The 21,741-nt window shown below is 51.4% G+C and overlaps 1 protein-coding gene across 7 annotated transcripts in view; it reads right to left on the bottom strand.

Moving 5' to 3' along the window:
• B3GNTL1 (UDP-GlcNAc:betaGal beta-1,3-N-acetylglucosaminyltransferase like 1) overlaps positions 1 to 21,741 on the bottom strand; it is a 131,641-nt gene that overhangs the window by 28,745 nt on the left and 81,155 nt on the right. For all 7 annotated transcript variants that reach the window (XM_024980962.2, XM_059878600.1, XM_024980960.2 and 4 more), the window contains 5 exons: positions 20,469 to 20,564; positions 14,414 to 14,538; positions 6,886 to 7,021; positions 6,714 to 6,782; positions 6,197 to 6,271 (listed from right to left, as the gene is read on the bottom strand). In XM_024980962.2, coding sequence (XP_024836730.1) covers positions 6,197 to 6,271; positions 6,714 to 6,782; positions 6,886 to 7,021; positions 14,414 to 14,538; positions 20,469 to 20,564 — 501 coding nt within the window. The remainder of the gene's footprint in view (positions 1 to 6,196; positions 6,272 to 6,713; positions 6,783 to 6,885; positions 7,022 to 14,413; positions 14,539 to 20,468; positions 20,565 to 21,741) is intronic.

The raw sequence follows: 21,741 nt of genomic DNA, 5'->3' as shown, positions 1-21,741 counted from the left end.
TGACTTCACAAAACTGTTCAAGTTAGATGCTTCCATGAGTGGACAGACCTCCTTAAGACAACAGAAAGGTCAGACAAAACCAACAAGGACGAGAACCCAGAGGGTACAGGGGACTTCTACAGGTCATGAAACACACAGTCCCATAGACGAGCTGATCAGAAATGTCAGGGGAGGAAATCCACACACCTGATGTGGGAAAGGTCTCAGCCTTGCCAATGATCAGACAGAAACGAACCCCACCGTCTAGCTGTGGGGCCTCGGAACCCTCCTGCCTCCAGGCGTGTCCCCTGGCCTGGCCACTCCCTAGGCCTTGTCTAGCAAAACAGAAGACATGGCCATCCCACAAGCCGAGGACAGCAGTCAGGACCCTCCACACGAAGCTCTGGTGTGACGCCCATGGCTGGATCCCACAACACCAAGAAGAGAACAGCTGGCCGCTAGCTTGATGTGGAGGAGGCCGGACCCCAGAGGGCACAGCCGACTCCATCACACAAGCCAGGACCACGCACTCCGCCTGGAAGGACTAGCTGAGAAAGTATGAACCACAGAACCAGGCAGTGCTGGGGGATGGCTCGTCATCTATTAAACTGTGCGGCAGGTTCTGGAACAAATGCCGCAGTTTTCTTCAAGGGCAGGTGGTTCGTATTTACGCCTCTGTTCTGGTAAAACTACAGATGCAGCTGATAGGCCACACTTTGGCCATTTCCTGAAGGTGTGAAAAGTTCACAATAAAGTTTATCCAAGAAAAATGTGAGAGGGACTTCCCTGATGGTTCGGTGGCTAAGACTGCACACTCCCAATGTAGGTGTGCTGGGTTCGATCCTTGGTCAGGGAACTAGATCCCACATGCCGCAGCTAAGACCTGGCACAGCCTTGAAGAGTAAACAGAAGAAATGCGAGAAGAGTTCTAGAAGAATAATGAAGGAAGACTAGCTGCACTCGGTGGTGAACATTATAAAGCTACAGTCAGTAATGATGCAAAGCAGACAGATGAGTAGAAAAAGGCCAGGACTCCAGAAATAGCTCCACACCCACATCCACACCTCACACACCAAGACGGCACTTCCCAACAGGCAAAGACATGGGCGCCTCACCAAACGATGTGGGGACAACTGAGGGTCCTCATGGAAAGAGAGAGTCTTTATAGCAAAATAAATTCCAGTTGTATCGAAGATATAAGGAAAATACCGGAGTCTGAGGACCAGACTTAGATAATGTTTTTATAAAGTCTCATAATGAGGAATGATTGTCTTAGAATGAATAAGACATCTAAAAGTCTTAAAAGGAAAAACTATTTTGACTATACCTGAATAAAAAATTTCCAAGTGGCCAAAGATACAAATTCAGTCAAATGGCACAGAAGAATCTGCAGCTCTTCACAGACAGTGGTTGGTTTTTGTTGCTATATAAAGAAAAATACTGAGACCATCAGAGAAACAGGCCAATGCAAAGGATAATGTACCAAGGGGAAATAAAGATGATTACGAATGTGTGAAGAGACGCCCTCCTTACCCACAACATGACATTGCTGGTTGGAACCATAAACTTACTGTTTCTCACCAGCAGCTTGCAAAGACGGGACGTCGGGTCCCACTGGAGAAGGGTCACAGGTGGGGGTGTAAACTGGCTCAGCCTCCAGGGACGGAATGGCTGGTCTCATGGCTGATGGCGGGCATGCTCGTTGACCAGCACCTTTCAAACATTTCTCCTAAGCGTGTAGCCACTTGAGCAAAATTATGCGTATATAAAGATATGTAGCGTTATTTCTAACAGCAAAGAGTAAAAATGGCCTAAAGCTACATCAGTAAGTATTGGGTTGGCCAAAAAGGTCTGCAGGGTGATACATTCTGTACATTTTCTGTAATATAATAACATAATATCTGGATAATAAATGTATGAAACATCTGTATAATTGAGTGGGATGCAGATATTTTTAGGATGAGGGACGTGATTCCCCCAGAAGCTCCTCTAGCCAGCAGTGAAGGAGGCATTCCTGCCGGCACAAGGAACCCTGGACCTGAGCCCCTAGAAACACGTTACCCCACAAGCCAGTTTTGGCAACAAAGAGGTCGCAAGAAAGCGAGGGAGACGGAGGTTACCGCGGGTCTACATTCCAGCACACAAGCATGAAAAGATAAAACACACCTACAGGGCAGATTTCAACACTGATGGGATATCTGGAAATTTGGGGTGAGATAGTGTTGTTTGGGTAGTTTTTTTTTTTTTTTTTTAAGCTTTTAATTTTTTTAGGAAACAATGAAGAAACAAGGCTAGAATCTGCCTTGATCGCAGGTTGGGGGAGTTGGGGCTCAGGACAGCAGTTGGGGCTCAATGCTTTGGCCGCATGTGCTGGAAAGAAAGCTCCCTTCATGGTGAAGGCAAGCACAACAGGGTTAGGCGGCGCCAGGGGCTTTATGTGGAATTAACTCCAAGATATACCATTAGGTGAAAAAGCAAAATGCAGAATAAGTATGTACAACATGCTGATGCTGGTTTCACACACACACACACACACACACACACACTCTCTCTCTCTCTCTGCAGGGGGCAAGGGTTTGACCCCCGGTTGAGGAAGAGCCTGCACGCCATGTGGTGTGGTGTGTCCAAAAATAAAAATCACTTACACGTCTGTGTTTGCGTTTCTGCCTCTGGACCCTCCAAAGGCACAGAGCAGGTGGCGGGGCGGGAACAGTGCTCCCTCCCCACCCAGTGTCTGCTCCCCAGGGAAGGTTTGCATGGGTGGGGTGTCTGCTTCCTGGCTATTGTGGGTCCCTGAGAAGTAGACCCTTAAGAGAACCCATCTTCTTTGAAAAGTTAGGTATTGTCTGTGTATAGTTTTAAGTTTTCACATTACAACTGCTCCTTTCAGCCCCATCATCATTCATCCAGTGTCCCTGGTAACTTGGTACATTGCTTATCTTGGTCTCTCAGGAAACTGCTTTCAAACCAGGAAACCCAAGACCAGGTGGGTGAGGGCCACAGGAGCAGCGAGTCCGTCCCTGTGCCAGGCCCCAGAAAGCCATGCCCCTGACCCAGTGCCGGCACCCCGTGGAGCCCCTGCTTCTAGTAGACACTCCATGATTAGGTCATGCGTTACTGTGACAGGCGTCTTGCTACAGACCCAGCCCCTTGTTGGCTTTCACAGAATAAGCTGCCGTCATGGGGGGGAGTGGGGGCGGGTGGCAAACAGCCAGCAAAGCACTGAGGCCCTTGGCCAACATCCTTGAGCTCTGACTGCTGCCAGTGACCATGAGAGTCTGGAAGCCAACCTGCTGCACATGAGCCTCCCAATGAGAGCGCATCCCCGGCAGGCTCCACCGCTCTCACCTGAAGCTGAAACCCACCTGTGGTGCCTGGACCTCTGACCCACAGAAACGTGAGGTAATAATAAACGTGTGTTGTTTAAGGCTAAGTTTGTAGCTTGCTGTGTAGCGTTAGTTTAATAACAGGTTCAACCTGGCAAACAGTCTGAAGAAAACCTCAGGGTGACAGGTTGGGACTGGAGCCATCTGGCCACCTGGCCCCGGGACCGTCACTGCACGGCCACCAGCAAAAGTATGAAACTGGCCCCTGCTGACCCCACACACAAACATCAACTCAAAATGGGTCCAAGACCTAAATGAAGGGGCAGAAACCATAAAACTCTTAGAAGGAAGCACAGGGGTAAATCTTCATGACCCCGGATTGGGTGCTGTTTTCTTAGCTGTGACACCAAACAGGAGCAGTCAGATTTAAAATAGATAAAATGGGGACATCCCTGGTGGTCTAGTGGTTGAGAAATTGCCTTCCAAAGCAGGGGATCTGCATTCAGTTCCTAGTTGGGGAACTAAGGTCGTGGGGCGACTAAGTCTGCCTGCTGCAACTGTCGAGCCCAGGTACCACCACGAGAGATCCCACAGGCTACAAGCAAGACCAAACCCAGCCAAAAATAAATAGCATTCTTTAAAATTTGATAAAATGGACTTTGTCAAAGTTAAGCACTTCTGTGCACCAAAGGACACCATTAAGAGAGTGAAAAGACAGCTCACGGGGTAGGAAAAAACTTTTGCTGAAGCATCTAATCGGGGACTTGAACCTGGAACTATAGAGAACTCTCAGGACTCGATTAAAAGACAACTAGATCAGAAAATGGGCCAAGGACTTGGACAGTTCCCCAGAGGAGACAGAAAAATGTCTAACAAGCCCATGAAAAGATGCTCTGAGTCCTCAGTTGTCAGACGCAAATCAAAACCACCATGACAGCCATGTCACCCACCAGGACAACTGTGATGAACACATGTCACGAGGTGGGTAAGGATGTGAGAAACTGGGACCTCTGGGCGACGGGTGGAGCGTAAGTTGCCCCAAGACCAGCGATTCCACCACAGGTCTGTGTCTGAGAGAACTGAGAACACGCCCCACGGAAATCGGACCTGAACTGAGTTCACGTGGCCGTGTTCAGACTGACAGAGCCTGTTGTGCCCCTGAAGCTGTGTCCTGGTCTGCGTGTTCAGCTCACCCGTGGTGCAAAGTCACCAAGAGCAGTGGGAACCTCACCTCTACGGCCTCGCAGCTTCTGTGGGGCTGGAGCCCAGCCACGCGGGACCAGCTGGTGCTCTGAGGCCACTCCCTGCGCCAGGCTCCTGGGCTCAGCCTGTCCTCCCACCGCTCTCCCAACAGTTGGGTGACTTCACCACAGCGGTGCTTTGAGTGATGAGAAGAATAGGGATGCCCAGCCTGTGCTCCAGCCCCGCACGGGACACCCCCGTCTGACCAACACGCTTCAACACCCCCCATGTCAGCTCGAGCCCCGTGGGAGCACAGCCTCAGGGAAGCAACATCCCCCATCAGCGTGGGCTGCCCTGGCCGGTCTGGGGGACCCCTGGACCACAGAGTAAACCGCACTTAGAAGCTGTGAGTAGCGCTGCAGTGCAGAAGGAGGCACAGGAGGAGGCCTGGGATCTTAAAACCAGTCACCAGCGAAGGGCTCTCCTTTCTCCGGTGCCCTCCACAGGCTTGTCCACTGCAGAGCAGGCCACCTTTGCTGTGAAAGTGTGTGTGGGACCCATGGGCTCCCCGAGTCCAAGACTCAGCGAGCGTCTGCACTTGAGGTGAGGGTGAGAGGCGGGTCCTGCCCGCTTCCCTGCTGCTGTTGCCTAACTGTTGAATGAACACTGCCTCCCTTCTGCAAAAGCCGCTGCCTCCAGGAAGGCCTCTGGCCTGCCACCCTCGTTATTGAAGTTCCAACCTCAGAGGCTGGAAGCAGCCGCCTGTGTGCACATCTGTGCACCGTGGCACGTCCCCAGGGCACAGCACAGGGCCCTGCTCACTCAGCCACCACTGCCCCCCGGCCCCCGGGGACACTTTGGGGCAGCCCCATCCTACACGAGCCCACAGGACTGGCCCCACAGTCCAGGTGGGTTAAGGACACTTTACACCTTCATCTGTGACTATCTTTCTGACCACAAGGAGGAAGTTCCAAAATGGGGGGACACTAGAAGTGTTCATCATGAGAAAAGCTGATAAATGTACTGTGTTAAAAGTAAGTTTTTCTGGGAATAATCTGTGAAAAGACAAGTCACAACTTGTCTTGTTGTTCAGAGAAAATGTGCTGAACACCAGTCAACCAAGGGCCAGCACCCTCGATGCCAGGCTCCCAGAAACCAAGGAGAAGAGACGGGCAGGCCAGCTGGCTGAGGGCTCCAAAGCCAAGAGAAGGTTGCCATCACCAGAGCCCACCAGTGGGCTTCATGATGGAAACTCGCATACCAGGAATGAGACCCCCACGAGGAGAGGGTAGTTCAAGGACCCAGCTCGTACCCTCCATGCAGGACCCCAGTGTCCAGTCTGGAGCTGAGAAACAAGCACCTGTCCCGTGCGGCCGCAAATAGGAAAGGCGAGAGTGTGATGGAGAAAACCGCCAGGACGCTGGTCACCCAGTGGGTGTGCGCGTGCAGGGCCACACGGGTGCAGCTGGGCAGCCTCGTGGGAAATGCAGCCTGCTTACGGGGCACCGCCGCCTCTCCGACACCCCGGGCCTGGCTGGAGGTGGCCCTGTTGTTCCCGTCCCCGCCCCCATGCAGACCACCCTCCTGCCCCCACCCCCAGAGCAGCGGTTGCCTCCTGCCATCCTAGCCCACGCCCTCCTGGTGGACACGCCATACTACCTGACCCTGGGGCTGTCCTAGTCACACGTGGGAGGAGAGCTGATACTCACCAGCTTCACGCAGATGACAAAGGGTGGCCGTGCAGCTCGGAAGTGCAGGACTGGGATCCGGGGCTTGGGCCTTTCCTGAGAGGAGAAGAGGGTCATGGGCTGCCCCGTGTTGCTCCCTGCTCCCCCACAGCTGCCCTGTTCACAGTTTGACACCCTCAGATGGGCACCAGGGCCACAGCCGGACCCAGGCCTGGACCTGCTCCCCAGCACCCTGGCCCAGCCATCGACAGCTGCCCCAGGACTCCCGAGGCAGGCAGCAGAGACCCAAGCCTGTGAATAGCATCTTCAGTGGGGCTGGGGGCAGCGGGGGGCAGGCACAGGGGCCCTCTGGGGTCCTAGAGACCCCGGGAGCCTGGGGGCTGCCTCTGCCAAGCCTGGCAGCTATCTGGGCTCAGATGGCCTTTCCCCAGGAGGAAGGTTCTGGGTAGTGTCTACTCAAAAGTCCTGGGATGGCACCCAGCAGTGGGCCAGGTGTGGTGTGAGTGACTCCCGGGCGGGGGTGTAGGGGGGCCCGCACCTGAGAGCCCTCGTAGCAGTAGAAACCCTTTCTGATCTTGTTCTCGTCCACGTCGCAGAAGGCAGCCACCTGGGAAGGACACAGCACACAGCCTCAGGGGCAGCGGGGGCAGTGCTGCCTGACAGGCAGGGATGGGGCTGGGGCGGGGGGTGGTGCAGGGGCAGGCCCCCACCTTGCGCTGTGAGCCCGCCGTCAGGCTGCGGTAGAGCCGGCGGCCCTGCCGGCCCGCGTTCCAGATGGTGAAGGTTGCCCAGTGGGGCAGGGCCTGCTCTTCCAGGAAGCGGACACGGTGGGCCCAGATGGTGGTCCTGCGGGGGTGAGGGGTGGGTGAGGGGTGTGAGCCAGGAGGGCAGGCCTGTGATACCCCAGGCCTTCCTCCCTGACCCAGAGCCCGCCCCACAAGTGCCCCTGGTCTGGGGCCCAGGTTGAGGCTGGGGGGAGCGGCAGCGCTGCAGCTGTTGGCTGAGTGGCTGAACCCAGGAGCCTGGAAGACAAGGTCACGTTCCTTGCTCCACATGGACCCTCAGACGTGCCCAGCTCATGTCCACGTGCTCAGGAAATGTGGGGGATACCAGGCACAGGAGCCCAAGGGAGACCTGGCCACCCTGGTGTCCAGCACCTGCCACTTTCAGAAACAATGAGGCAGAATGTGCCACCAACATCACATTTTTTAAAGAGGGAAAGTATACTGTTTAGAGGACATCACACGTGGTCAAAGTATAAAGAAATGGGTCCTGTGGAAAATAAACTTCCCCCTTGGGACACCAGGAAATGGAACCTGGGAGATGCAGGAGATTTGGGGAAATGGGTGACTTCATCTTAAAGACGATTCCTCCATGCCTCTGGCTGTTGGAAGTATTTCATAGTGAAACTGTTAAGTGATATAAATGTTGATCATTCTCAATTTAAAATGTAAAGGACAAGATTGAGGGAGCCTCTCATAGGGCTTTTGGGGAAAGACTTTGAAGGAGTTCAATTATTGACAAGCCTGAAGGTGTAATTAGCGCTCGCTGCTCTGTGAGGTTTTGCTGCTCAAAGACTTTAATCCGACACAGAAACTAACATGAGATCACCTCTTTTACACTGTGGGTGGCAAAGCCTCACACTGCGAAAAGAGAAGAGTCCTGGCATAAAAGACTTAGCGCATGAGAACAGGAGGAGGGTGTGTGTGGCACGAGCCATCTGGCCGGACAGCTGCCCCCAGGTACACGGGCACAACATGGCGAGGCGCGGCGGGCCGCCACCAGGGTCGCCACAGACCCGCCTCCACATCACCTGCTTCACAGCAGCTAGTACGAGGACACACGCACGTGAACCTTCAGGAGACAGTGGAAGAGATCCCAGAGGCCCAGGCATTTCTTAGCCCTGCAGAGCATCTAAGGTGTCCAAGCACTTCTCAGCTCTGCAGAAGACTTGTGTCCAGAAAAACTGTCTTTGCATTTTATTCACCTCGCGTTTCCAACTCCGTTTTATGGATGGTGGGAACGTGGTTACTTCCCTGAGGTATACCTGCCAGACAGTTTGGTAATGTTTAATGAGATCCACATAGAAAAAGAGCAAGGAGCTTAGGTATACATACAAGTCAGGTGGTTATGACAAACATGTACCCAGGTCACCCCCAGCCCTATCAAGAGGTGGGGCACCTCCATCACCCCAGGAAGTTTCTGCTACCTCCCTCCCCTGAGGAGAACAGTCTCGTTTTTGTCCCTGTGGACTAGTTCTGCCTGTTGCAAAAGTATGTGTGCTTTTGTATCCGGTTTCTCTTACTAATCATATACATACATACATATACATATATATATATATATATATTTTTTTTTTACATTAATCCTGGTCTGGCAGGTATCAGTTGTTGAGCAGTGCTCCGTTATAGCGGTGCTTATCGATCACCTGCTGACCGGCATCTGGGTTGCTCCCGCTCTTGGCTGCTAATAGAGAACTCTTGCTCAATTCATTCATTTCTCATGGATAAACACCTAGACATGGAATTGCTGGGTCATGGGGCAGGTATTAATAAATAAAATAAGGTCCAACAACTTTCGAGAGAGGATGCGCCATGTTTACACTCCCAAGAACAATGAATATGTGTCTGGTGGTCCACATCCTCCCCGTGATTTGGAATTTCAGACATTCCTTTTAACCCTTCCAGTGGGTGTGCAGAGGTTAGTTTTCATTTCTCTGATAATAGTGATGAAACCTTTTTCATAGACTAATTGGCCATTTATATACTATTTGTGAGGTGTCATGTCCATTCAAGAATTTTGCTTATTTTTATTAGATTAGATTTTTTGGTGGTAGAGGTTCTTAATATATTCTCTATACTTGTCCTCCGTGAGATACATAAATTGTGAATATTTTCTCCCAGTCTATGGTTTGTCTACTTATTTTTCTAATGGTGTCTTTTTAGGAACAAAAAACTTTGAAGTTCGATTTGTCAAGTTTTAAATGGCTAAAGAGTCTGGTGTCCTAACAAATGTTTGCCTATCCCAAAGTTGTGAAGATATTCCCTGATGTTTTCTTCTAGAAGCTTTATCATTTAACTGCTTCTATTTTTACATCTAAGCCATCTAGAATTAATTCTTCAATAAGGGGGTGAGTTCTTTTTTCCATATGCATATCCATTTGTTCAAAATATTTTTCTTTTTCCATTGAATGCCTTTGGAGACTTTGTTGAAAATCAGTAGTGAGTCTATTTCTCGACTCTCTGCTCTGCTTCACTGATATGTATTTCTGCATTTATGCTACTAATACATTTTCCTGATTGGTGTAGCTTCAGAGTGAGTCTTAAAATCAGGCACAATGGATCCTCAAATTTTGCTCTTTTCAAGATTATTTAGGCCAGTCTGGGTCCTCTGATTTTTTTGTGAATTTTAAAATCAGATGATTGGTTTCTACAAAGAAGCCAGCTGGGACTTTTACAGGGGTTGCACTGAATCTACAGATCAATTTGGGCAGAACTGATGTTAACAATACTGAGTCTTGGGATTTCCCTCATGGTTCAGTGGTTAAGAATCTGATGCAGGGACACAGGTTCGACCGCTGGTGTGGGAAGATTCCACAGGCCGCGGGGCAACCAAGCCTGTGCGCCGCTTCTGGGCCTGAGCTCTCGACAGTGCAGACTGCAGCTACTGAGTCCTGCGTGTCCTAGACCCCGTGCTCTGCAAGAAGCCTGTGCATGGCGACTAGAGAGCAGCCCCCACCCACCACAGCTAGATAAAGCCTGCATGCAGCAACCGAGACCCAGCACAGCCAAAAGTAAAGTAAAAAAAAACCAATAATGAATCTTCCAATCCATGAACGTGGTATCTCTCTCCATCAATCTATTGTATAGGTTTTAATTTCCCTCAGCATTTTTTGGAATGGATTTTAGCAGCTAGAGCTATACTTTGTTACACTTACTTAAAAATATTATATCACTGATGTCACTGTACATTTTTTAAACTGCATTTTTTTTTCAATTGTTTTATTCCAAGTCTATAAATTTGTATCTTGGAAGACTATGTTATTGGTTTTGATTTCCTATGAGACACAATCATGCCATCTATTGATACAAATGATGCCGTCTTCCTTCCACTTCCTCATGCTTGTATCTTTTCTTCTCCTGATCTTACTGCACTGACTTCCCTTACTATGTTGAATAGAAGTAGTGAGAGGAACAATCAGGAGATCGCTTCCTCCTGATCTTAGAAGGGAATGCTTTCCGTCCTTAATTATTAAATATAAGGTTAGTTATAGGTTTGTGTAGATACTATCAGACTGAGAAAGTTTCCTTCTATTTCTAGTTTGCTGAGATTTTTTTTAAAAACCATAAAGGGATATTGAATTTTGTTAAATGTTTTTTCTGCATCTATTGGGCTGTGTGATTTTTATCCTTTATTCTGTTACTGTAGGAAATCAAACTGATTTTGGAGAGTTAAACCAGACTTGTATTCATGATGCATTATCCTTTCCTATATATTTCTGAATTTGACTTGGCAATATTTTGTGAATGATTTTTTGCACCTATTCTCATAAGGGATATTGGTCTGTAATTTTATTTTCCTATAATATTCTTGTAGCATTTTAAACTTCAGAGTCATGCTGGTCTTAGGGAGTAAGTGTGAAGCTCCTCCCTCCCAACACCCAATAGATCTTTCTCCTCTTCTATTTCCGAAAAGAATTCACGTAAGGTTAGTATTAGTCTCCCTTACATTTTTGATAGAATATATCAGTAAAGCCATCTGGCTTGGCTTTTCTTTATGAAAAGTTTTAAAATTACTAATCTAATTTTAATTATTATTTATACTTTAAGTATCTCTTGGATCTGTAGTGATGTCCTCTCTTTAATTCTCAGTATACTGGCAATCTGTGTTCTCTTAAAAATCAATCTTGTGAGAGGTTTTTCAATTGCACTGATTTTATTTCAAATCAATTCCTGGTTTTACTCATATTTTTCCTATTGATATCCAATTTCAGTTTTACCTTCTTTATTCCTTTTCTTCTATTTGAGTTTACTTTGCTGTTAGTTTGTAACTTTTAAACGTGGAGACTTAGATAATTGCTTTTTTCTTTAATAACATAAGCTTTTAAAGCCATAAAATTTTACTGTAAAACTCTGCTTTAGCTAAATCCCACAAACTTTTACACACTGTTTTGTCATTAGTTAAAATTTCCCCCTAGTATCCTTGTGATTTTTTTCCCTTGGTTGCTTAATTTCCAAATATTTTGGATATTCAAGATGTCTTAATGATTTCTAATTTATAAAACATACCCAGTATTTCAATCATTTGAAACGTGTTCAGACTTGCTTACTGGCCCAAAGTAATGTCTATCTTGTACTTTAAAAGTATGTATATTCTGGAGTTTAGTGTTCCTTGTAGATTCCCTGGTGGCTCAGATGGTAAAGCGTCTTCCTGCAATACAGAAGACCCGGGTTTGATCTCGGGGTCAGGAAGATCCCCTGGAGAAGGAAATGGCAACCCACTCCAGTATTCTTGCCTGGAAAACCCCATGGACAGAGGAGCCTGGCAGGCTACAGTCTATGGGGTCACAAAGAGTCAGACATGACTGAGCAATTTCATTTTCTTTCTGTCAGTTCAGTCGCTCAGTCGTGTCTGACTCTCTGCAACCCCAAGAACTGCAGCACGCCAGGCCTCCCTGTCCATCACCAACTCCTGGAGTTCACTCAGACTCACGTCCATCGAGTCAGTGATGCCATCCAGCCATCTCATCCTCTGTCATCCCCTTCTCCTCCTGCCCCCAATCCCTCTCAGCATCAGAGTCTTTTCCAGTGAGTCAACTCTTCGCATGAGGTGGCCAAAGTATTGGAGTTTCAGCTTTAGCATCATTCCTTCCAAAGAACACCCAGGACTGATCTCCTTCAGAATGGACTGGTTGGATCTCCTTGCAGTCCAAGGGACTCTCAAGAGTCTTCTCCAACACCACAGTTCAAAAGCATCAATTCTTCGGCACTCAGCTTTCTTCACAGTCCAACTCTCACATCCATACGTGACCACTGGAAAAACCATAGCCTTGACTAGATGGACCTTTGTTGGCAAAGTAATGTCTCTGCTTTTGAATATGCTATCTAGGTTGGTCATAACTTTCCTTCCAAGGAGTAAGCGTCTTTTAATTTCATGGTTGCAATCACCATCTGCAGGGATTTTGGAGCCCAAAAATATAAAGTCTGACACTGTTTCCACTGTTTCCCCATCTATTTCCCATGAAGTGATGGGACCGGATGCCATGATCTTCGTTTTCTGAATGGTGAGCTTTAAACCAACTTTTTCTCTCTCCTCTTTCACTTTCCTCAAGAGGCTTTTTAGTTCTTCTTCAGTTTCTGCCATAAGGGTGGTGTCATCTGCATATCTGAGGTTACTGATGTTTCTCCCGGCAATCTTGATTCCAGCTTGCTTTCTACAGTGTTCCTTAAACGTCTACTGTTATGTTGGCTAATTAACAGTATTGCTCAAATCTTCTGATCCTCAGACTTCCCAACTTCTAACAATTACTGAGATACGAATATTAAAATTTTCAACTGTAACTATGGGTTTGTCTACTTCTCCCTTTATTTCTACCAGTTTTTGCCTGTGTATTTTGAAACTCTGTGATTAGGGATATACACATTTAGGACTCTTATGTCCTCCTAGACCTTCACCCCATGTGTGCAGATCGCACTTACATTGAGTCAAGTTCATGACAATAAACTCCCTATGATGCTTCACTAGAGCTACTATATCAAAATTCAGATTTATCAAAAGACAAGAGAAATCAAGCTCTTTTGCTTAAAGCTGGAAAACAAAGAAGCTAAGCTTCAGTAAGGAATAGCGCCCGTGCAAAAGTTCAAGGATCTCCCAAATGAATATGACTACTGCAATCTGTGATCCCCCCACAACACATTCTCCAATCAGCATCACGCCCGCTGTGACAGTGGGCAGGAGACCTCTCTGGACAGCAGCTGAGCGGCCACGCCTTCCAACGAGTCTCATACCCTCTGGGGAAGAAAAGAGTCTCCTCTGTGTCCAGAAACTCAAATGCATGTCTTTGCCTCATGCTCTTTCCACTCAGAAGATGCCCTGATCACAGACCTGTTTCAGGGCTCCACTCCTCTCTGTCCCCAAGTGAGCAGCATCACGGTAGCACCGAGCGTCTCCACACTTGTGGTGGTTTGAAACAAAACACTCACACACACCTGCACAAACATACATGTGCACATGCACAGAGTTCAAACTAAAGAAAGAAACACACAGCTTGCTCGTCTTCACCCAGCCTGCACTTCGGGCGCCTCCCCTGCCCTACCCCTGGCAGTTGACCTCCAGCTTTGGAACCTGGGAGGCCGTGAGCCACGACAAGGAAGGGCCGGCCTTTGCGATGGCCTCGTAGGGGATGACCCAACCTCTGCCCCAGCCGGCCTCCCCCTGGTGGGCAGAGAAGGAAGAGGACGCCCCCAGCCCACCTGTCATCACATCAGTGGTGCTCTGGACTCATTCTGAGTCCTTTCAGCTCAAATCAAGTGAGAACAGGACCTGCAGACAACATCCACGTGTGGATTCTGTGTGTGCCCAGTTGCTCAGTTGTGTCCAGCCTTTGGACTGTAGCCTGCCAGGCTCCTCTGCCCATGGAATTTTTCAGGCAAGAACACTGCTGTGGGTTGCCATGCCCCCTGCAGGGGATCTTGCTGACCCAGGGAATCGAACCCACGTCTCCTGTGTCTCCTGCATTGCAGGCAGATTCTTTACCCACTGAGCCATGGTCCAGTGGTTAAGAATCTGCCTGCCAATGCAGGGGACACGGGTTTGATCCTCAGTCCAGGAAATACAATCCCATGTGCCACGGGGCAACTAAGCCCCGTGTCACAACTACTGAGCTCATGCTCTAGAGACCTTGAGCCGCAACTACTGAAGTCCAAGCGCCCAGAGCCTGCGCTCTGCAATAAGGGAAGCCACCACAATGAGGCGCAGCTAGAGAGCAGGCCCTGCTCGCTGCAACTGGAGACAGCCTGTGCAGCAACAAAGACCCAAAGCAACTGAAATAAATAATAAAAGTGAGAGCAGACACTTAGCCTTGATCCTGAGGAAAATGCTGGTCCACAGACTGGGGATGACCTCCCTCCTGGGAGGCCATGGGCTCTGGTGTCAGCCACGCTCCCAGGTCCCCACCTTGGGGCAGAGACCTGACTGGGTCCCCCCACCCCACCCAGTCTGGACCCCAGGACCACGTACTCGAGGACGGAGTGTGTGGCCGCGCCGGGGTGGTAGCGGTACAGGAGGAGGCTCTGGTCCACACGGACGACCCCGCCGCCCTTCCTCAGGTGCTCGTAGAAGAACAGCAGGTCCTCAGGGACACCCTGCAGGATGAAGAAACATGTGTCCACTCAGAACAGAGCCTTGGTTCAGGCAACGGGAGATGGAGGTCGGCCTGGGGCCCCCACACTTGAGCCCAGCCTGACCGGTGAGGCCTCAGCTGGAAAACAACACATCCAGCTGCCCCCAGCTCATGGCCAGAGCTCGGCAAACGTGACCATAAGAGGTGGCTCTGGGACAAGAAGATGCCCGAGGAGTAGACCCAAGCCCTGTAGTCACTCTCACTCACGGCCTCCAACTGGACCCTGGACCCCACTGCCCCCTCCCTGTTGACGGGCACACTGCTCTGAGGGTCTGCAGGGTCCCACGGGGTCCTCCTGTCCTGTGAGAACCCAGGCCTCCCACCCTCGTCTGGAGAAGGGCTCAGATCAGGGCTGGCTGGCGGGGCTGCAGCTGCCCTGCTGGTCAGTCCGGGGCTGGGGGACCTCAGTCCTGACGGGGATAACAATCGCAGCTCCTTCACTTCCTTGAGTTCAAGGTGAAAACCAAGAAAGCAGAGGGTCTGGACAGGAGGTCACCCAGGGCGTGACTGGTGAGCAGAGCCCAGCAACAGCTGGGCAAGCTGCCAGGACCCCTGCTCCAGGCAGAGGCTGGTTTCCCTACAGTGCAGAGGCTGCTGTGCGCCGGCCCCAGCCTGTTCTGCCTCTTCAGCCCAAGCTCAGGTCAGGGCAGCGCCAGCACCACAGTGGGGCTGACTGTTCCCGGTAGAGCCAATGTTGCTCACCCAGCTCATCCACCCTGAGGGGAAGGTGGCATGGCTGGCCTCTGAGGTCTCGACGCCCTGGTAGAGCCCCGTGGCCGTTACCCTTGGGGAGAGAGGGGACTCCTGGCCGCTTCTGGCCAGCTTCTTGGCCCAAGTGTATCCCCGGACTGGGCCCTATGCACCCAGCCTCTGGGGTCTGTGATGAACTGATGCCCCTTGTCTGTGATCACCCGGCCATGAATTCTGCCACCTCCTGGCTCAGGCCTGAGAGCCACCCTGTGGGCAGCCCACTGGGCTCACTTCTGAGCTGCCACACTGAGCGCCGCATCGGTCCCCACACAGAGCCACCCCTGCCCAGGGAATCGCTGCCAGGGGGTCTCAACACACGAGAGACTGACGGGGCAGCAGGCCACATAGGAAAGCGACGCAGGAGCCGTGCAAACAGCCTCACTTCCAGCATCAGCTGCTGAGTCATTCCGTGACTTGATGGACCACTGTGGTGACTGAAGTGTTTTCACAAAGACCACAAGTCATGAAAGGATTTATACCAGAATGTTAAAAGTCAGCTTTCACAATTGTGCTTGCACGCGCACTGCAACTAGAGAGGAGCACCCACTAGCCCCACCCAGAGAAAGCCGGCAAGCAGCAATGAAGACCCAGTGCAGCCAAAATTAAGAAAAAAAAAAGTTTGCAGCTCAGCTAAAAGTCGTCCACAGTTAAAGAAAGACAAAAGGACCCCACACAAAAGTTCAGAGCAGATGTGTGGTGATGGGCTCACCGGTGATTTGTATATTCTTCCTTTTGCTAATTTTCTGCATTTTCAAAGGCACCTTTCAAGAGCACATTGTAACTCTGCGCTTTATAGATTTAGGAAGGAGAGAGGATGTCCTCTCTGCTCATGACCAGTAGGAACTCAACCCCAGAGTTTTCTTATTTCTGGCAGAGAGACAACTGAGAATTTAGCCAGAGAAGGTGGAAAACCAGGTCCTGAGGCCCAGTCCTCCGTGGGGACAGGGGCCTGAGAAGATTGGGGGAGTCACCCCTGCCCTGGGGACTCTTGGGGTATGGAAGGGCGTGTGCCCTCGGAGGTGTGGAGAAAGGGGATGAGGGTCCTGTGGGATGAAATGGGAGAAGCAGGAGACACACTCTCCTCCCCTTCCTGCCCTCAACGCTGCTGTACTTCCCTGGGGTCACACAAGGGGCGACCCTGGGGCAGGAGTCCTGTGAACAGAGGCTACACAAAGCCAGCGTGACGGGAAACAGAAAAACACTTCTGTGAACAGACAAGCACCCCAAACAAAAACACCACCAAAAATCAAGGAGAAAAAAATTCTGTGAACAACTCTCCACGTGAAATCACACGTCCTCCACAAGGCTTGAGAAAGGGGCAGGCCATCTTGAACCAGAAATTCCGTAACAGAGCTGGACCCGTGCAAAGAGTGCGTGCAAAGACAGAGGAGGGGGGACTAGCCTGGGCTGGGGGCGTGACCGCAGGTGGGCTTCTCTGGGAGGCGAAGCTCTTTCGTAACATCAGACGGTGGTGATGGTTGTACATCCCCGTGAATGTGCTGAAATACACTGAACTGCACATTTAACAGGTGAATTATACGAATTATACCCCAATAAACCTTTTAAATAGGAGAGGATTGACTGAACTCAAAATAGAAATAGAAGAAAAAGACAAAAATTATGTGAGAAATGAAGACGAAATTAGTTCTCCAGGGAAAACAGATCTAAATAAAAATAAGGGGCACTGAAGAAACGTAGGAAAATAAACAAGAAAGTGAAGATTAAGAAAATTAAATAATAAAAAAGGGTTTAAGAGAGAGTTGTTGAAATGGAAGACAAAGAAAATCTAGCCAATGTATAATGAATATTGAAATAGAAAACCACAGCAACAGCGGACAGCTAAAACTTAAAACTATAAGCCAAAAAGAGATAAGAGCAGACCTGGTTCCCACATCGGAACCAGATCACGTCGGAACCCAGTGAAACCAAGAGTCTTTAACAACAACGGGGGAATTCCGCTGTTGCCTCCAGGTGAGTCTGAGGAGTGTCAGGCAGAGAGAGGCAATGGAGAGCTGTGTCCTTAGGACAGGAGGGAAGGTGTGGCCCAGGGTTTTCTGTGCAGTCCATCCCTCCTTTGTGTGTCCAAAACCACAGCGTCAATGTGCAGGAACAAGGAACGCCATGGCCCTTCAGACGTGGGGAAGCCTGACGTGTGAGGCTGAGTCCAGGGACTCGGACAGGCACCTGGGGACTCAGCATGGGGCCCGCCTTCTGATGTGAGCAGAAATCACACATCAAAATCAGGAGAGAGAGAGGGAATAGGCTTGACTGCCATTCAAGCAACAGGTAGGAGTCAGAATACTTTCAAAAACAAACACAAAAAGCTGAGCAGGAAAGGTTTAAGAAGAGCATATGGAATTAAGGGCATTCGATACAGAGATGACAAAATACAAACTTTCTTTGATACCAAGAGAGGTTTCTAAGGCACGAGAGAAGATGCCAGCTTCTGGCTTTGGGTGTCTGAGAGGCCAACCTCTGCAGCACCTGTGAGGCCCAGGCTCAGAGCGGGGGGCGCTGGGGCAGGGAGATGACACCCACAAAACAGAGGTGGACGCCCAGCCTCGCTGCCCTGACATCCTCGGGACAGAACCGGGGCGAGCATAGGTGGGAGTGAGGGAAGATCCCAGAACACAGAGACCAAGGATGGGAGGAAATACCCACGAGCACGCATCTGACCCAGAACACCAACACCTCAACAAGACGACTCCACAGGGATTTCTCCGGCGGTCCAGGCCCCCTGCGCTGGAAGCATCAGATCAAGCGACTAAGACTCCGGGCTTCCAATGCAGGGGCCTGGGTTCGATCCCTGTTCAGGGAACTAGATCCCACAGAGTCTGAGTGCTGCAACTAAAGATCCCACGTGCTTCGACAAAGATGGAAGATCCTGTGTGCCGCAACTGAGACCTCCCTGGCCACATAAATAAGATGCTCCACCCAAAACCGGGCAAAAAAATCTGGATGCTTCATAAAACATAGGAGCAGCCAATCCGCACATGAAAAAATGCTCAACATTGTAAGTCATCTAGAAAATGTAGACTAAAATACAACAGGAAACCACACAACTCCAGTCAGAATGGCTAAAATGCAAAGGAGCCTGGGGCCCCCACATCCAGAGAGGGGGTGGCAGCTCATAAGCCACACGGCGACTCCAAGCCTGAGGATCTTTCCAACGGGTGCAAAGGCACTTCTGAAAAGTGTCTGCCGTGCCGGGTAGCAGCTCTTCTGAGCAGCCACGACCCACTCCGGGCCATCCCCGCCCTCAGAAGAGCTCTGTTCTGAACCAACAAACACCATTTTGGTCACTTTCTTTTTGGTTTAAGGGCCTGAAACAGTTGTCTCCTGGGAACATCCAGACCCCTCAAAAGCTGGGTGCCGTCCCGCGCCCTCCTCCAACTCTCCTCCTCCTGTCCACCTCACTCTGGGAGTGCATCTTCCGGATTTAAGACCTGAGCACCTTGTGGGCTCAGCTCATGCCCGCTTCGTCCTCGTTTATCCCATCCTGCTCTGGGACCTTTAGCACCTCAACTGTCCCGGCGGCTCCAGTTCCCTGCTCTTCCCTTCTGGGTGAGAGCTGCAGCCTCTCGGACCGGGACAACCAGCTGAGGACCAGCCCCCAGCACATGGTGCTCCCTCAAATGCATTCCACAAAGAACTCTTCAGTTCAACCTGTTTTCTTGGGGGAGGGCCTGAAGGAACCAGGAAACACCTCATGTCCTCACCTGGAGGTGGGCTTCACAGCCATCTGTGACCCCCTCCTCATGCCACATCCCTCACTTGCTGCAGCCACGGCCCCAGCCCAGCCCAGGTCCTTGGTCCCTGAGCCCCGATTCCTGTACAAAGAGAGGGATGGACTTTCTTTTCCTTCCGCAGCTGTCTCTCCAGGAAGAATTAACTTGTGCTAAGAGGCCTGACGCACTTCCCGTCCTGAAGTTGGTCATGGCTGCAATTTAGGGAATGCCTCCTGATGACCATCTTGGAGCTACTTGCCGCAGAGGAATGAGAACAGGTGCTTGGACTCAGCACCAGTGAGAGTGGCTTTTGCAGCACCTGCTTAGTGGTGGGGAGACTCATGGCGTGTCCCTTTGCTACCCCCATGCCTTGATTTCAAGGAGAATCTGTTGGCAGAGAGGACACTCCGCCATCTCTCTGGCCTTGGCCCCCTGCAGCCCCCAGTGGGAGTCCCTGGGCAGAGTGTGGCTACGCGCTCACGAGACCCTCGAGGACAGGGAGGGCCAGTGGAGCTGAGGCGCAGACATTCCCCAGTCTGGCCAGTCCTGAGGACAGGCGGGCTGGGCCCCTGGTTTGTACACGCGAGACCAGCACGGAGGGCGTGTCTGGGTAGTTATGGGAGGGACTGTCTGGCCAGGGTCCAGCGCAGGGGGCAGCTGAGGAGCCGGCCTCTCCCTGGGGGGTGGTCAGAGAAATGCTGGGTGGGGTCAGGGAGGAGGGGGCCCCAAGCCAAGGATCCCCTGGGCCCCTGGCAGTGGGTGACAGTCCCCTCCAAAGTGGAGAGAAGACTGTGAGCGGGCTGGACGGGGGCCAAGGTCCTGGGGCAGACGGTGAGCCTGGGCCTGCGTCACCCCCACCTTCTGGCCTGATGGGCGTTAACACGTCTGGCCCACGGGCTCCATCCACCACGAGACCAGAACACACGTCTCAAAGCCAATTTAAGGAGACTTAAAGGAAAGCAAACTAATCAACCTTGATTTACCTTCTGACCGAGTGTTCCGTCGGAGTGTTCCCTCTAAGGCCGTCGAGGAGGGAGAGCAGGTAGGGGTCTGTGTCCCCGTTTCTAAGCCAGAGGCCAGCGTGGGTCCTGCTCCGCGGGGGAGGCCCAGGCCAGCTCGCCCCCGGTGCTCCGGGGCCGCCACCCTCAGGGGAGCGAGGGGCGCTCCTCTCCCACTGTCGCCCAGGGTGGCAGGGCGGCACTGCCCGTGTCCTGCATTTTCCCACAAACAGCCCTTAAACCAGGATGAGGTGGCCGCGTGGGTGTGAGGCCAGAGCAGACGCCCATGGTCTTCACACAGAAACCTGCTGCTCCCGGGGAGGCCCAGCACCCACACGCAGACCCAGGGAGCGCCGGGAAGGCCCTGAAAGCCCCTCCCCACGTGCCCAGAGGAGGGATCCATGGACCACACTTACCCGCCCGCCCTCATCAAACGGGCCCACGTGGGCGAACCAGGCTCGGGAGCAGAACCAGGTGGGCATGATCACGGTGGGGCCGTTGGAGGTAAACACCTGGAAACAATTAGCATCGACACAATTAACAGAGAAGAACAGTTGTCACACAACCCCTCGGGTTATCTCCCAGAAAGTCACTCAGAAAGTGATACACCGTGCTGGCCCTTCCCTGTCAGTACAAAGGTCAAGTGGCTCTAGAGGCAGATCAGTGGTGTCCGGCTCCCCAGGCGGACAGGCAGGGGGGATCCCCACCCCAGCTCCTCGGGGCTGTGCTCTAATCACTCCCTGATCGAGCTTCACCTACACCCTAATGCAAAGGAACGCCTGAAAGGAAGAGCGACGACAGAGAGGAGCTGCGTGTCCACCACGGGGGCTTTGTCTGCCTGACTGGGGGTGGCTGGGCTTGGGGGCTCCGAGCTCTTTATTTCTACTAGGTTATAAAGTCTGCACTTGTGCCATGGACTCTGTGAGAACCTGCCTGACGTCAGGCCCGACCTGCACCCAAATCAGGGACAGTGTGAGGCTGTGAGCACGTCTTGGGGACAGGGAGTCACGCCCAGAAGCTAAGCTGGAACAGAATGGGACGGACAGACCCCCATGCTCTGTGCCTGGGACAAGTTTCTTCTGTACTTGTACATGGTTTGTGAACACCCAGCAGCAGACAGTCACTTGGGACAGCCCACCCCTTCCACGCAGCCCTCACCTGCCAAGCTCGCTCAGCCCCGAGCAAGCCTGTCTTCTGCACTTTTGCTTCGAGACACTTCCACCAGAGACTATTCCCTGCCTAGCCCCCGCCTCTCAAGCTTTCTGCTCACTCAGGAGCCTCACCGACCACAGGTGGCTGGGGGAACCTGTTTGTGGAACTTTCTCTTTGGTGATACAGGGAAGGGGCGAGGCTGCTGTGGTGACTAGGGCTTGGTGATTGACATGGGATCCCCCCTGCACCCCACCCCACCGTGGGCTTAAGAAGTGGAGCGGCTGCTGACGTGTGGGTTCTGAGTTTTAAATGTGGTTTCCAGCAAGACAGAACTCGTGAGGGTCTTAACAATCCTCTTAGAAATTTGCCAGTCATCAGTTCTAGTCACTGTTTGAATTGTGTGTAGGTGAAGGAATGTCGTGTCTTAACCTGGTGTGTGAAGTGTAGCGTGTGAGCCCCTCTGTGTACAGGTGCCCCCGTCTGTCACCTGAGGCTGCCAGTGGGTGCCCCTTCCTTGTCCTGCAGCAGAGCAGGGGG

The sequence above is a fragment of the Bos taurus genome, chromosome 19 (assembly GCF_002263795.3).
Source record: "Bos taurus isolate L1 Dominette 01449 registration number 42190680 breed Hereford chromosome 19, ARS-UCD2.0, whole genome shotgun sequence".
NCBI lineage: Eukaryota > Metazoa > Chordata > Mammalia > Artiodactyla > Bovidae > Bos > Bos taurus.
Note: the sequence above shows the minus strand (reverse complement) of the source record. Positions and strands in the feature narration are given on the sequence as shown.